The 15,722-nt window shown below is 45.1% G+C and overlaps 1 protein-coding gene across 10 annotated transcripts in view; it reads right to left on the bottom strand.

The window, feature by feature from the left end:
* The window catches only part of LOC106823687 (carboxyl-terminal PDZ ligand of neuronal nitric oxide synthase protein), a 286,226-nt gene that overhangs the window by 31,075 nt on the left and 239,429 nt on the right, over window positions 1-15,722 (bottom strand). For 7 of the 10 annotated variants that reach the window (XM_070497043.1, XM_070497042.1, XM_044757783.2 and 4 more), the window contains one exon: window positions 8,448-8,625. In XM_070497043.1, the coding sequence (XP_070353144.1) occupies window positions 8,448-8,625 (178 nt within the window). The remainder of the gene's footprint in view (window positions 1-8,447; window positions 8,626-15,722) is intronic. The other 3 variants (XM_070497044.1, XM_044757798.2, XM_070497047.1) reach the window with 1 other exon arrangement.

Genomic DNA, 15,722 nt, shown 5'->3' on the forward strand with positions numbered 1-15,722 from the left:
CTATTTTTTAGTAGGTGGAGGGTGCTGGGAACTGAGCATCTGGTTCTCCACGCCTGCAGAGGAGTGAACAGGGTGAAACGGGCATGCGTTTGAGGACAGATTTCCATCAGTCCTCAGGAGGAGCGGGCTCCCGCAGCACTGTGCATCCATTGTCAGTGCATTTAGCACACGATATTGAACACGACTGGCTGTTTTTTCCTTCTAGTCTTGAGGTCAGGGCTGTGTCTCATTCATCTGTTTCCTAAGGATCTGGCACAACAGAGAAGGGGTTCAATAAATACTGACAAAGGAAATAGTGTCATGACAGGGCAACACAACAAGGGAAGAGGCTATGGGAGGAGGCTGCCCCCTCCTCCTATCCGTGGAGATGCTAACAATGAGCACTAAGCAGCCACACACATAGAGTTTGGAGATGCCCATGCCAGAAGCCCTGGAGGGATCGAATAATCTCCCAGGTTCTAGCTCTAATTCTGGGGAGTCATAAAAAAATAAACTTTGCAGCCATTCTGTTTGTATAGTGGAGTTCCCAAACCAAGGCCAAGGTTAGTGACTCACAAACCACGGGACTGCTTTCTGAGAGGCTTCCTGCCACCCAGAGGGTTCTCTGATGATCACGTTTGAAGTCCTGTAGATTTAATGTAGCTCGTGGGTAGAGATCAGCATAGTAAGAGATCTGTTAGAACCAGAAAGGGCGAAGCTGGGGTAGACACAAAGAACATGCTGGATGGAGGGCTCAAATTATTGTATGTGCCTGTTAGCATCCCAGATAAGACCATGGGGAGGGACCCACAGCTAGTGGTCTTCTTCAGGTCCTATCAGACAGGGGAGGAAATCTGACATTTGCAACTTTTGTGGCATCAAGAAACCCAAGGGAGGAGAAACGACATGAAAAACCTTCTGGTGAAACCAGGAAACTCATTGGACTGGGGACTATGGATTCCAAGTTGTAACAGGGAGAAGTAAGACTGAGCTTGGCAGTGGAGGGCAGCGCTGCTTTCTGAACTGTTTCAACTATTTCTACCCGATACACTGAATAGTAACTAGAAGTCATGAGGCATATGCTTACTTCATTCATTTATTCAATAAGTATTTATTAAGCACCTTGTATATGACAGAAATCTACTAGGTGTAGAGATGAAGAAGCAAAATCTGTGCTTTCAATGCTTCCCCAGCCTGATGGAGAGAGCAGACATAAACCACAGATGCAGCATGAGGCTGTGTCACCTACGAGGGAGCTATGGAGGTTGCAGGACAACAGAAGAGGAACACCAGGCAGCAGTGAGAGGAGCCTGTGCAGAGGGGAAATCAAAGCTAATAAAGCAGGTGAAGAAGCGGGCATGAGGGAGGAGGGCTGGGCAGGCATCCTGGGCCGAGGGTGAGGCAGGGGCGAGGACACGGAGGCACGGCAATCCAGGGCAGGGTGGGGGCCCTGCCAATGGCTCTGTAGGGAGGGACCTGACCAGGAAGAGTCGGGGTTTTATCCTGAAGCAGGTGAGTAATGCCAAAAGATTTTCACTCTTTCAAATTTCAGCCTAGAGATGATGTGGAGGATGGAGTGCAAAGGGACAAGACAGGAAGCAATACTCTAGGTGAGAAATAAGAGGGCTTAAGCTAAGGAGGTGGCAACAACACAGAGAAAAGGGGACAGATTTCAAAGATCTTCAAGAGGCAGAACTGACAGGACTTGGGGACCAACTGTCTGTGGTGCGAGAGAGAGAGGGAGGGTGGGGGAGAGGGAGGGAGGAATACGTAGACACGCACAGGATGAGTTTTAAAATTTCTGATTTAGGGAACTGCGTGGAGACAGGCACCCTTTCGGAAAGTTCCAGGAGGAGCAGGATTGCGGATAAGAGGATGAGCTTAGTTTCGAACCTGTTGAAATTGCGAGAGTCTGTGTAACAGCCAAGGGGAGATACCCATTGGGCTGCTGGAGACATAAGTGGAGAGTTCAGGAAAAAGGTCTGGCTTGGAGATAAAACTTAGTTGAACCTACAGGAAGAGAAAAATAGCATCAGGGACCAAGCCCAGGAGAAATCCCTACACAGAAGGGGTAGGTAAACAGAGAAGCCTGCAGAGGATGCTGGAAAGCAGTGCCCAGAAAAAAGGTAAGAGGCAAGAGCACGGGGTGGGGGATAGGGACGTAGAAGCAGGGAAGGGGAGCTTCCGCTCCCAGTGGTGAACTCCGCAGAGAAAGCAGGTTCAATCTGCTCACTAGGAGGCCCTTCAGTGACCTTGACTGGTCAGTTCAGGAAGGGCTGGCAGGCAGCAGCCACCAGATCTCTGGAGGGTGAAGCGAATGCCGAGGGTGGGGAAGGCGAGGCAGCAGACAAGAGAGTACAGTAGTCAGCCCTTCACATCCGCGGATTCAACCAACCACAGATGAAAGGCCTACGATGGTTGTGTCTGTACTGAACATGTATAGACTTTTTTCTTGTCATTATTCCCTAGACAATACAGTATAACAACTATTTACATAGCATTTACTCTGTGTTAGGTATTGTAAGTAACCCGGAGATGATTTAAAGTATACGGGAGGATATGCGTAGGTTACACACAAATACTTCGCCGTTTTATATAAGGGGCTTGAGCATCCTCGGATTTGGATCTGCGAGGGTCCTGGAACCCATCCCCCACCGATACAGAGGGATGACTGTATAGATAAGTCTTGCAAGAAGCTTGGCTAGGAAGGAAAGGAAAGAGACAAGGCTGGGGGAAATGCCAAAGAGGACTTGATTTCGTTTTATTTTTAAGATGGGAAAAACTTGACCTGATCTATCTGCAGTGGGGAAAAAGTCAGCACAGTAGAAGATTCAGGAGAGTAAGAAAACTATCTGGAGTGAGAGAAGAGTGAGATAAGACCCCTCTCCCCGAGGGCTCGGGGGTTCAGGAAGAGGCGAGATGAGAGGCGAAAGCAGAGGCAGGTGAAAGGGTTAATCTTGGACAGGGGAAGCTGGAGACAAGCACAAGGACTGCTGAATGGCGAAGTTGCCCGGGGCTGAGTCGGGGGACCACAGATGTGCAATGGACCAGTTTGTGTGGATGGCTGTTTCCCCTGGGCTGTGCAGTGTCACAGGGCTAACATGGACACGTATTGCTGGATTAATGCAGAACTTTCTACATGTCAATCATACTTCAATAAAATGGTTTAAAAAAAACAACAAAGGGTTATCAGCTCAGTCCAAAAGTGCTTGAAATGGCCACTTTTGCCTCAAAACTGCAATAGTAACAGCTTAAACAGCATTTACTATGTTCTAGGCACTAGTTTAAAGGTTTTACATGTATTAACTCATCTATCCTCATAACCCCAAAGGTTAGGCAATATTATTTTCCCCATTTGACAGATAAAGAAACTGAGGCACACAGCTGGTAAGGCTGGAGCTGGGGCCCAAACCTTGCCAGTCTGGCTCCAGGCTCGGCGCTTTTAACCACAGCACCACCCTGACTCCCAACAGGCTTACTGCTTCCCCCTGTAGTCGGACCTACCCCACTATATCTTCTTCACTGCATTTACACCCTCTAGAATAATCTTGTTTGTTTGTCATTTGTGTCCCCAATCCTTTGAGTGTCAGCTCCTACCAGCAGGGACCTCGGTGTCTTGCTCACAGTATCCCCAGTACCCGGCATGGAGCCTGGCACGTCTGGGGAACTTGATAAACATGTGTTAAGTGAAGGAAGGAAGTGAAACTAAGGAGGAGCAAAGGATCAGTCGCCTGATGAGACGGAGGAGCAGGTGTGATGGGACAAGAAGTGGGAGAAGGTCAGCGGTGCGCTTGCTGTTCCGAGTGAGCATGATGTCCAGGTCGGGCAGACATAACAGGTACACAATAAATATTCCTGAATACACTGCTCACTGTCTAGATGGCGAGAGTTTTATTTTTAAGAAGCTCTATTCTTCCAAAGGGCTCCAAGCGTTGGATTGTCTGCCGCTGTGGGAGGAAGGACGCCTCCGAGGGAACAGGCTCTCTCCCAGGAAACCCTCTCCAGGAGTCAAAGACCCGCAACAGGGCAAAGCAAAGCAAGCAAGCGGAACAGAAGCGGCGGCCCCACCTGGCTCGGAGCCCCGGGGACTGGCCAAGGGCAGCTGCTGCCAAAAGATACAAAAGATAAATCTCCCCCAGGGCAGGGAACAGTGGAAAGAATGAGGGAGGAAAGAAAGGCAGGCACGGAAAGGGGAAGAGAGGGGCGGCACACACAATGGAAGTGAGCAATGTCGTTTAAAAGCGAAAACCCAGAAAGGAAAGGGCTGCTGAGACATCAAAGAAGATAGCAAAGCCTGCGCTTTCCAATTCCTCCAGAGCAAACAAGTTTCCTCTGCACAATAAAGGGCCTGCCATCCCATCACGTGGGGTGGCTCCACTGGAAAGATAAACACCGCATTAAAGAAAAAACTCCCTAACGTGGAAGCGAGATTCTCGTAAAGAAAAAAAACCTGCCAACACACAGTTCTACTCTGGAGCTTCAAGGTGACCCGTGACAGAGAAAAATCCTAATGGAGTCAGTACATGCTTCTGGGGGAAGCATTTACGGAAAGAAGAACCGTGTGCCTAGCTGTTTGCAGACAGTAAGAAAGCAAGTGGGGCCGTAAAAAGGAAGTGATGGTGGGGCCAAGGAGTAAGGGGCCTCCATGAGAAGCAAACATTTCCAGTCCTAGATCTGTACGTGGTATTCCAAGCGCTAATACCACTCAGACTAGGTTTAGCCTCATGGCCGTGGCCCCACACCACAAGCAGAGGGCACCCGATTCATCACTTACCTGGGACCTGTCATAAAATCATGGGACTTCACAGATCTTGTCTACTTCCCTGACTGCACAGCTGGGGGCATGCATTTCAGACTCAGAACTGCAAAACTAGCTAATATGTGTTCAGAGTGTGTTATATGCTAGGACCATGCTGGTTTAGACACATTATCTTACAACCCCTGGCATATAAGAAAAGAAAGCTCCAGAGAGACTTCCAAATTGTTGAGGATCACCCAGCTGAAAAGGGGGAGAGTCAGGATTCAAGGCCAGCTGTTCTGGCACTGGAACCCGAGCCTTTAGTCATTTGTCTAGTCTACTGTTCCAGCACTCTCTCCACCACATCACACTGCCTCTTCAACTCTGTGATGGTTAATTTTGTGTCAACTTGAGCAACAGATATTTGGTCAAACATTCTAGATGTTGCTGTAAAGGTGTTTCTTTTTAGATGGAGATTGATACTTAAATCAGCAGACTTTAAGTAAAGCTTATTACCCTCCATAATGTAGGTGGGCCTCATCCAATCAGGTGAAGGCCTTAATAGAACATAGACTGACCTCCCTGGCAGAAGAGGGAACCGTGGCAGCAGGCTGCCTTTGGACTCAAACTACAACTCTTCCCTGGGTTTCCAGGCTGCTGGCCTACCCTGTAGATTTTGGACTTGCCATACCTCTACAATCACGTGAGCCAAATTCCTTAAAATCTGCATGTACATGTGTATGTATTATATGCATATGTGTATACATACATCTCCCTGACCAACACAACTTACATCACTCTTGACGTGAGGAAGGGAGGGCCCCTGTCACTTCCCCTACTTTGCAGGGGGACCAGTATGATTTACAGAGAGCAGATCCAACCCACGCCTGACCTCCTTAAAGACACACATTCGGCGCTGTGTTTGACATCTTCAGCTTTGAAGGAACTATACAGGGCCTGACAAGTCTTCCGAAAATGGACCCAGATGTTTCTCATGTAGTACATCAGTTACATTCTTCTTCGGGAGAGTGGTAGACAGAAGATACCAAACAGCTGAGGTCTCACGTATATTACTGTGATTTGAGAAAATTATCACCAAAAAGGTAATGAAAAGGAGAGGTACACACACCGGGGGGCCCATTGTTTCAATGCTCCCCCATCTGTTATAGCCAAAGGGCCTAACCACGTGGGTTTTCATCTGCAGCCACAGCCGCCATCGCTCCTCCTCATCAGTACTCAGGGCAGCTTCCGGTCTCACCTCTAGGCTTCATCACCTCAATTCTGTCCACTCCCCCACGCCCTAGGTCATCGCTCCTCATCAAGGGGACTGTTTAGGAGTTACTCCCTCTTGAAATCTCTACTCAATCTCCATGTTCATTTTGGCGTAGAGTGAGCATTATTCCCTAATAATAAATATCATAATTTATTTTAAAATCCCCTCCTACTGCTTCCAATTCTTTGCTTTTATAACAGATTCTTTGCTTACATAACTTTATGTGGAATGCATCATTTCACACATGGATGGGTCTACCTTTAGCATCAATTCTTAGAAGGGAAGTTGAGGGTAATCTGGGAGTGAAAAGGCATGTGAATTTTCAAGTTTAATAGTGATTTCCACATTGTTCTCCATAGGACTTCTATCTTTATCAGAAAACAGCAAATACATCTGGGTCTATTTCTGAGCTTTCTATGCTGATCCATTCAGGGACTTATTCAGGCATCAGTATAGTTTTACCTATTATAGCTTTATAGTGTGTTGTTTTCTTTTAAAGGGGAACATGAGTGAGGTATGTGTTTTTCGTTTTTTGTTTTTTTGGTGAGGAAGACTGGCCCTGAGCTAACATCTGTTGCCAATCTTCCTTTTTTTTTTTTGTTTTTTTTCCCTCCTGAAAGCCCCCCAGTACATAGTTGTACATCCTAGCTATAGGTTCTTCTAGTTCCTCTATGTGGGAAGCCACCTCAGCATTGCTTGATGAGCAGTGCCAGGTCCGTGCCCAAGATCCAAACCAGTGAACCCTGGGCCGCTGAAATGGAGTGCATGAACTTAACCACTTGCCCGTGGGGCTGGCCCCCTACAGTGTTTTTATATCTGGGAAACCACTCCTCTGTCATCACTGATCTTTTCCAGAATTTTTTCTAATCTTGCTTTTTCATTTTTCCATATTTATTTTAAAATAATAATAGCTAACATGTGTTTGGTGTTTACTATGTGCTAAGCACCAGGCTTGGCATTTTCAATGCATCTGCTCATCTAATCATCACAATAATTCTATGAGGTAGACACTACTATTAGTCCTTTTTTTTTTTTCCCATAAAAAGAATCTTAGGCACAGAGAGGTTAGGGAACTTGCATAAAACCACACTGCCAGTGACTGGTGCAGCCAGAACATTAGAAACCAACAGCCCGCACTCTCAACCAGTTTGCAATACTGCCTTTTGCAAGATGAGATTTATTTTGTTTTCTAACTTCTTGAGTTGGGTGCTTAATTAGTTTGAGTCTCATGACTGGTCATCTATTAGTGAAAATAATCGAATCTTCGGGTTTTCCTCTGAGCACTGCTTTAACTGCATCCCGGAAGTTTTGAATACTATAGCCTACCCTTTGCTGGTAGAAATTTGTATTGTAACGTTAAATTAATGGATTAACATATGGAAAATTAACATTTTTGTGATATTGAGGTTTCCCATTGAACAGCTTTCCACTAGTTTATGATTTTTTTCATATAAAACATACACATTTTTATTCCGATTATTCATAGGTATTTTATCTTTTTAAATTGTTATTTTAATGGATTTTTTCTTCCACAATGACCTGCAACTGGCTCTTGTTCTAATATATGAAAACCATAGCTATCTGTAATATTGAACCTCACCTCTTTAATTCTCTTATTACATCTAATAGTTTTCAGTTTATTTTCTTGAGTTTTCCACATAAAAAATATAAACAATATTAACTATTTCCCTGCTCTTTTCTAATGCTCATATTTTGTTTTTTTTTAGATTGGCACCTGAGCTAACATCTGTTGCCAATCTTCTTTTTACTTCTTCTTCTTCTTCTCCCCAAAGTCCCCCAGTACATAGCTATATATTCTAGTTGCAGGTCCTTCTGGTTGCGCTATGTGGGATGCCACCTCAGCATGGCCTGATGAGCTGTGCCAGGTCCGTGCCCAGGATCCGAACCAGTGAAACCCTGGGCAGCAGAAGCAGAGCACATGAACTTAACTACTCGGCCACAGGGCTGGTCCTAATGATCAATACTTTTTTTTCCCAGAATTACTGTTAGATGATAGAGATGATAAAAGACACCTTTGTCTTATTCCTGACTTTTAATGAGTCTTGAAAGTTGGGGCTATTGGAACACTGTCTACCTCGAGGGTTTACAGAACTACAGAATTTAGAAATAGGAAAAAACAACTATTTAGGTAATTGTAAATTTGTCTTCTTTCTAACTTGTTTCATGAAGGTGCCTTTGTACTGAAATTTTCTTTGAGGTCAGATTTGGTAGCATAAGTGGCTCTACGTTCAAAATCTGCTTCCTGATATTGAGCTTAAACGTTTCCTTGTTTGACAGTTTAAACATCTTTAATTTTCTGTTATAACAGTAACACGCGTTCCTTAAAGAATATTTGGAATCTACAAAGAAAGAGGAAAAATAAAATATTTCTTAAGTGAACCGAGTGCCTGGGGATTGGTGGAGTGGTCCAGCACCCCGCGCCGCGTGTCCACCTGCCTGTCCATCCACATCCACAGCAGCGGCGGTGCCCACCTGGGTCCCCTGAGCTGCTGCTGTTCTGCTCACTCTCCCCGTCTTCCTGGCCGTCTGCGTTCTGCTGTGTGTGCTGCAGGCTCAGCTTGTGGCAGACCTCGAAGGCCTGCCCCACCGTCCGGACGATTCGCATAGCTTGGCTCTGGGAAGGAGAAAGGAAAAGAGGGAGTGAAGGACTTGGAGACCCTCTGCAAGGACACGAGAAGGGCCAGGGGTGGGAAAGGATGTGCAAGGGGCATGAGGACAGAAACCCGTGAAGCCAGCAAAAAGATGGAAAAAACCTAAGTTTGTTCGGATGTGCACATACTCACAAAGAAGAGTGCGAAGACATTTTCCTTTCCTGAAATACTTCAGAAAATAGAAACTGTCACCACAGTTCTGAAATAATCAGTCAACTGACAGGACAGACAGCAAATATACTAATTCTGGTCTTAGCCCAATTCCTCCTCCCAAGTTTAACGAAAATGGTCCATATGCTTCAGAATCCTTGGCCAACCATTATCAAGTGTTCAATGGGTTCCTCATACTAAGAGCACCTCAGCCACCATTTACTTTTCTGCTGGAGACGGTGGGTTCCCCTGGTGCTCCTGCAGCCCAAGGGCTGTGGTGATACGAGGCTTAGAAGCCGTTGTGGTCTAAAGAGCAGAACCAGCGGAAGCCCATGTCCAACTTTCCTGGAATACCAATGGCAGCAAACTTAATCTAAGGTGAGCCTTCCCAGTCTTGCTCCAAAGACATCTCTCACTTGGGTCTATTCTGCGGCTACTTCCTTTCTTTTGTTTTGCTATTTAACCTCTTCCTTTAACAGCCCAACAATGGAGCCGGACCCTAGCTCTCAGTGTCCCGCTACTTAGCTAGGAAAGGAGAAGAAAGGACAAAGAAGCCTGTTTCTGTACAGAGTCGTAAGCGACCCTTGCAGGCTGTGAGGAAGAACCGCACACAAGGTTTTTGAGGACATGGTCTCCCAAGTGGGTAACAGACTATAATTTGATAACCAGTCGACTTTCACTGTCTTTCAGACCGAGTTTAATGTGAGCTATGCAGAGTTTAAGAGCTCAGGCTGGGAAAGCTCAGCACACTGCTCCTTTAATCCCAGTGGTCCCCAAACATTCTGCCACCATAGCTTGCAGTTGACTTAATTGTGGCTGTTACCCTATACCTGAGTCTAAAATTAACCACATTTTGAATGAGGTGACTTCAGATTCTCTGTGACCACCTAGTGACACGGCACAGCCCATGAATCACATTCAAAACCCCCCAGGTAACATCAGCAGTCAAGCAGAGCTTCTCCTCAGCATGAGATGGCTGGCCTTACATCACCACACTTGCAATTACAGACGAAGGCAGAGAGTCCGATGTTTTGATAACTGTATGATTCATTTATGCACTTCATAAGGCTGAAATTAGCTCCTATTTCCCCATTACTATCTTCATGAACCCCTAGGGGCCTCAGATCCCCTGTATGCTCCTACTTCTCTAGTCCACTCTCTGCTAGGTATAATTCCCCAAACTGCTACCCTTGCTATTTTCTCAAGCCTGGCGTCACACCGACGTTCCTTCTTTTTGCAGGCCAGAGCATGCGAGTTAATATAAAAAGGCATCTTGGCCAATTGTCATGCACATGCCTATTTCAGATCTCAGTGTACTTCTACCCCTACTGGTGTTCCTCAGCTCAGACCACTTCCTAGAAGTGACTGCTTACAGCGCAAACCTCTCTTAGCCCATGATGCTAACTCGGGAGATGATCTTAACTGATCATTCACCTGGAATATCCTGACATCTCTGAGTGATGAGAACCTTAAGTTAAGCGAAGCAGGAAGAGATGGATAACTCCTGTAGGGTCCCCCATCACCCAGTGGTGGATCAGAGCCTCTGTCCTCTATGTCCAAACTTAACTTCCTCCTGTTTCCAAAGGGCAGGTGCAGGCCTGTTCTCACAACGTGGTCTTTTAGTATCTAAGTGATGACTGTTCTGTCTGCACCAGAAGTCAGCAGCAGGCACCCGTCCTAAGCAAGAAGCCCTCACACTTCCCACTCCCCAAATATACAGAAAGGTGTGATTTAGAGGGCAGAGTCCCTAACCAACCTGGGCCAAGCACACCCCAGTTTTTCACATCTCCTTTGGAAATCAAGCTGAGCCAGGACGTTCAACTCTCAGGTGAAAATGGAGAAGATTCTGCTCCACCCAAAAGTGTTATTCCCCTGGGCCTCCTCAGATCATTTGTTGCTTACTCCCTTTATGAGAAGAAGGGCAGATTGCCTATGGTTAATCTGTTACAGTAAAGCTCACTAGCAGTTTACCAAACCTTAGAGATGCTGCATTCTACCTACCAAGTACAGCCAGTGTCCGTTATACAGAGCCTTTCCCTCCCTCCCTTCTTCTCCGACTTGGGGGAATTTTGCTCTCCCAGGCATCTTTACAAGAAGCAAAAAAGGAAAATCTGGGGGGTTCTAGAAATAAAATGCAGTAACTCTACATGATATATAGAGATCAAGTGTTTAATTCCATTACTATCACATCTCACATAAATTAACCCAGATATTTCATACTGAATAAATATCTGCAAAGACTGAGTCTTTCCCTAACTGTATCGTTCCAAGAATACAGACCCACTTTCTCTCTTTAAAATACACAGTCATATGGAAAATTCCAAATTCGTTGCTGTCTGTTGCTATAAAATCTCAAGTTCTCCATGGGAGGACATGTTACGAATTCCACAGGCCCTGTAGGTCCCTTAACTAGCTTTCAAGCTGTATGAAAAACTGAAAGGTTCGCAAACAAGTGGCCATGAATCTACGGGATTAGACAGGGGTAGGGACAGGATTTCTAAACTTCTCTTTGGAAGGAAGCACTCAGATTTAAATGAGAGAACAAAGGTGGTGGGACGTGACTTTTCAGAGGCCCTGCAGTTCTCATATATCACAAGCTGACAATGGATGACAGAATACAGTTAGGACTGAGCATCTGAAGAATCTAGACTCCAGCTCAAATCTCTATTCTGCCACCTTTATCGAGGACAAACATATAGCACACACCCACCAGTTTCAACCAACTAATTACAAGCCCAAGATGGTCATAAGGAAGTTGGCTGGTTTTAATGCTTAATATTTATACTCTCCATGTTTCATTTTTACACTTTAGTACATTTACTAGGATATGCAATCGACCCTGACCTCGATCTGATTCCCCTGAAAAAGCAGATGTAGACTCTAGGTTCGCCGGTGCTGCCTTCCCCACGTTGGAAGTGGCATCCCATCTCTTCAGCCTCCCATTTCCTTTCTAGCCTCCCTTTATCACAGCTGTTCTACAAGATATTTCCGTAACTTCAAAGGAAAAAGTGAATCAGTGATGTCTAGAGCCGCTCCTCTGCCACCAAGAGGAATAAATATACAGCTGACAGACATGAGAGCATCTCTCACGGTAAGTGCTCAGGAATGTTTTATTCTGAATGCAAAATTCACTGCGCCAAAGGGCAATTAAGACCGAAAAGAAAAGTTAGTTCAGGAAAGGCCAGGATTATTTTCTCAATAACAGAAACATAAAGATATTAAGGGAATCATCTCTTAGGTACGTATGCCAGCCTCAAAAGGACTAAAGCCACCATCTCTCCCCCCACAGAAACAGAGGACAACTTCTAGGCCAAATGATCTTTGGTCTGAGCTCCTATGATGGTTTCTACTATGAGGAAATTGTTGAATAAGAGTTCTAGATTTGCACATTCAGGGCTACATGGCTTCGTTTCGATTTATCTTTAGTCCTCTTTAATGTGAAGGCTGTATTTCCATTCACAGTAAAAGAACCCAGTAGAGCATTTTATGAAGAGCGCTCCTTACTCAAACATGTCATCAAGCCACCCTGCCATATGCTTTACAGAGTGACTATATACACGTAAAAGAACTGCCCTACCCATTCACCACTCTACAAGTTAGAAGAGGCCAACCAGCTATTCTACTCAGAAATGGCTATGGGAGTTCAGATGCCCCTTGACCTTTCAGGCTCTCCTTCCTTCACCAGCAAAAAGTCTACCTTGAGAAGATTCCACATAAAGATCTTGTTGGGGGGAAATTACTTCAAGGTGGCTAGGAGGGCCACCCTGCACCCGGCAGGGGTTCTCCCTCCCACCACCAGGGCCATCTGCTCTCTGCACAGCCATGCTGGCTCCTGCCTGAGAGGGCTACCCGTCCTTGGTGACCAGGCCTTCTAGGCAAGAAAACTGGTTCTGCCTGCCTCCCTGGAATGCAGGAATCGCACATGCTGGGACTTAGCAGTTAATAAGCCATGTCTAAACCCAAGAGAGAGAACTCTGACAAAGAAAAGCTTTCAAAAGAACCCCTTCCATAGGTACCATGGGTCACACTGAAGCAGTTGCTCACATCTCATGACCACAAACAGGCCTTAGGAAATCAAAGCCAAGTTTTAAAGATGTGAAGGTAGCCAGGTACAAAGCAGAGCAAACAAGTGGCACATTGGAAACTATGACTTTTCCAGCTCCAGGATCTGACCATTCTCTGGAATTTACTAGATGTTTTTAAAAAGCATCATTATACTGCATTATTGCTGTACAAATCCAGTTTAGTTTTACATAAGCCCCTGAAAGGACGTGGCCACATGGATTAAATCTTCCTGTCCAAAAAGCCATTTTCTATTAGCAACTCTAAAGCATTTGTGGGCTTTTAGTTGTCAAGATTAGGCTGGATATAGCTGCTTTGATGTTTTCAAAGCTGGGAAGGAATATCTAACCTGAGAGTGGCTCTCAGCTGCAGAGGGAGAGCACTGAAGCTCATGGGAGTGCTGATTATGGGCAACTTTGTGAAAATAGGGCTGGAAAGGACACTGTCTTAGAACTTTATACCACTTACCCTCACGACGCACAGAAACATTTCTTTAAACCACCTCTTTATTCATGTTGACAAGGCTCCCTACCCTCCACCTGCAGGCCATCCCTCAATCGGGCACAGAACTCAAATCAAGATGCAACGAACAGCTATTCTCTTTGGTACTCCGAATGTGGGTACCAACCGTCTACCTAGCAGATGTCAATTATTTGATGAACTGCAGCAACAATCATGAAAAGAACACTGTTCTGAGTAAGAGTGTGCTGTCTACTCAAAAGCAGACAAAAGCCTGCAGTGGTGGCTTCAGGGAGACAGAAATCAAAAGGTTGTTTCCTGTACTTCACTAGTCCACAGAAAAATCACAGTCAATCATGATTTTATTTCCTGTTCTCATTTGAAGTGACTTTGTTATTGGTTGGTCCTATAAACTTTGGGAATCTTTTGAGTGCTATATACATGGAAAGAAGGGTAATTATTAGTTTTACTCTGCAGCTGATTTACAAAACAACCTTGGGCACTGTTCCAAATTTCACTGTCCTAGACAAAGCTCTCTCTACTTCACAACTCATGGAGATGAATCAGATAAGCAGACAAAGTGAAGAGAGTAAGCTCAAAATGCAAGGTGTATATGGAGATGAAGATTAGGATGGTGACAACGACGACAATAAGAAGAGACAAAAGAGCAGAGTAGGGGCATACTTCTCACAAGTAAGGTTCTTTATTCATCTTCCAGCTCTCTTCTCTATCTACTCTTTTTTCTCCCACTCTATATATCTTCTGAGCACTTGAGATCTGTCTGCCAAGTGCTTCTGAATTCTAGGGAACTGAAGACTGAAGTCCAATAAGGCAGATCTAGGGCAGCTCACAGGTTTATAATTCTTCTCATCTATCGCAGCAAAAAACTACAGTGCCCTCATCTTGACCTTAACTACCACAGAATTTCAACAAAAATAGAACTGAAGGTCATGTTTCTTTAATGTGCTTTTTTTTGACATTTAGTAAAAGATTTAAGCTTCTATCTATCAAAGGATTGCAATCTATAGAATTCGCAATGCTGAAGAAAATATTTGGACTTCCACATAGAGGAAGGTCCAAGGCTCTGAAATGGGAGATGAGTTTCCATCCAACAGGTTATTTAATGGCCTTGATGACATAATTTGATCGAGGCAATGCCTTGGACACCAGAATATTGCTCACTATGGGGAAAGTTTAGTGTCAGAGTGGGTATGACTTTCAACATGGAGAGGAGATGGTAGATATTAAAATTTCCAATAAACTGCTGGGTTTTTCCTTGCACTCTGCCAGTCCATGAACCACAGTACCATAGAGAAAAGAAGGCTGAGTTATAACCTCGGCGCTGTCATAAACAGCTAGGTGACCGCTGGCAAGTTACTTCACCTTTCTAGGTGCTGCTTTTCCTCATCCATAAACCAAGAGGCCCGACTGGATGAGTTCTGAGACCTAAGATTTCTATATTTTGACTTCCCAACCCAACTCCACCCAAATATTTAAGATATAAAGAACAGGTTCTTTCCATAAATTTGGAACTCATCACTCCTTCATACCTTAAGCTTGGCCAGACAAGTGACTTATTCTTTAGTACGTGACTGTCATCATCATTCAAAAATCTTTGCAAGCTCTCAAGGACAGTTAAACTTCTCAGTTTTGGCCCCTGATCTGATGGTGACAGCATGATAGGAGAAAATGAGTTCTCCTAACCTAAACCAATTGAGCAGTGATTGCAGGCAAAATGATTCCAAGGAGATGCCCAGGAAGATAAGGAGGAAGATTCCTGTGGCTTCTGTTAATCACCGACACTTCACGCACCGATGCACTAATAACTACAGTCACACTTAATCAGGGCAGACAGCCGCATCCTCTTGGGGCTGGGAGAAAATGACAGGAGGGGACCCCCACTCCTCAGGCGAGGTGAAGAGACCACGCAAGAGGCCTCGCAAGAGGCAAGAGGCCTTGCCAATGAATACTATCATTATACCCCCCAAGGAGGGGAAACAGAAATGTGTGCTATTAGGAAGTGTCTCCATTGGATACTCCAGGCGAGGAAAAGACCCACTCCCACCCTTTCTTTCCAGCTGTAGTCTGACTAGCACTAAGATCCCCCTGCCACGATTCTGGTCATCTTTCCCAGTCATATAGAATTTGTTCCCTAAAGATCAGAGCACTTCGCACACAACAATCAGCATTCCTGAGATGCCTTTTATCTTATTTGATCACTGCAGAAAGTCAAGTTCAGAGAGGCTCATATGTCTGTTGTGAGTTTCCTGGAACAGAATTTAATGGCCAAAGCCTTGGACTAGGAAGCAGGAAGCCTGGTTCTAATCTCAGTGGCACTGTTGACTCACTGTGCGACCCAGGGAAATTGACTTCCCTGGGACCTTTCTTT

The sequence above is a fragment of the Equus asinus genome, chromosome 25 (assembly GCF_041296235.1).
Source record: "Equus asinus isolate D_3611 breed Donkey chromosome 25, EquAss-T2T_v2, whole genome shotgun sequence".
NCBI classification, from domain to species: domain Eukaryota; kingdom Metazoa; phylum Chordata; class Mammalia; order Perissodactyla; family Equidae; genus Equus; species Equus asinus.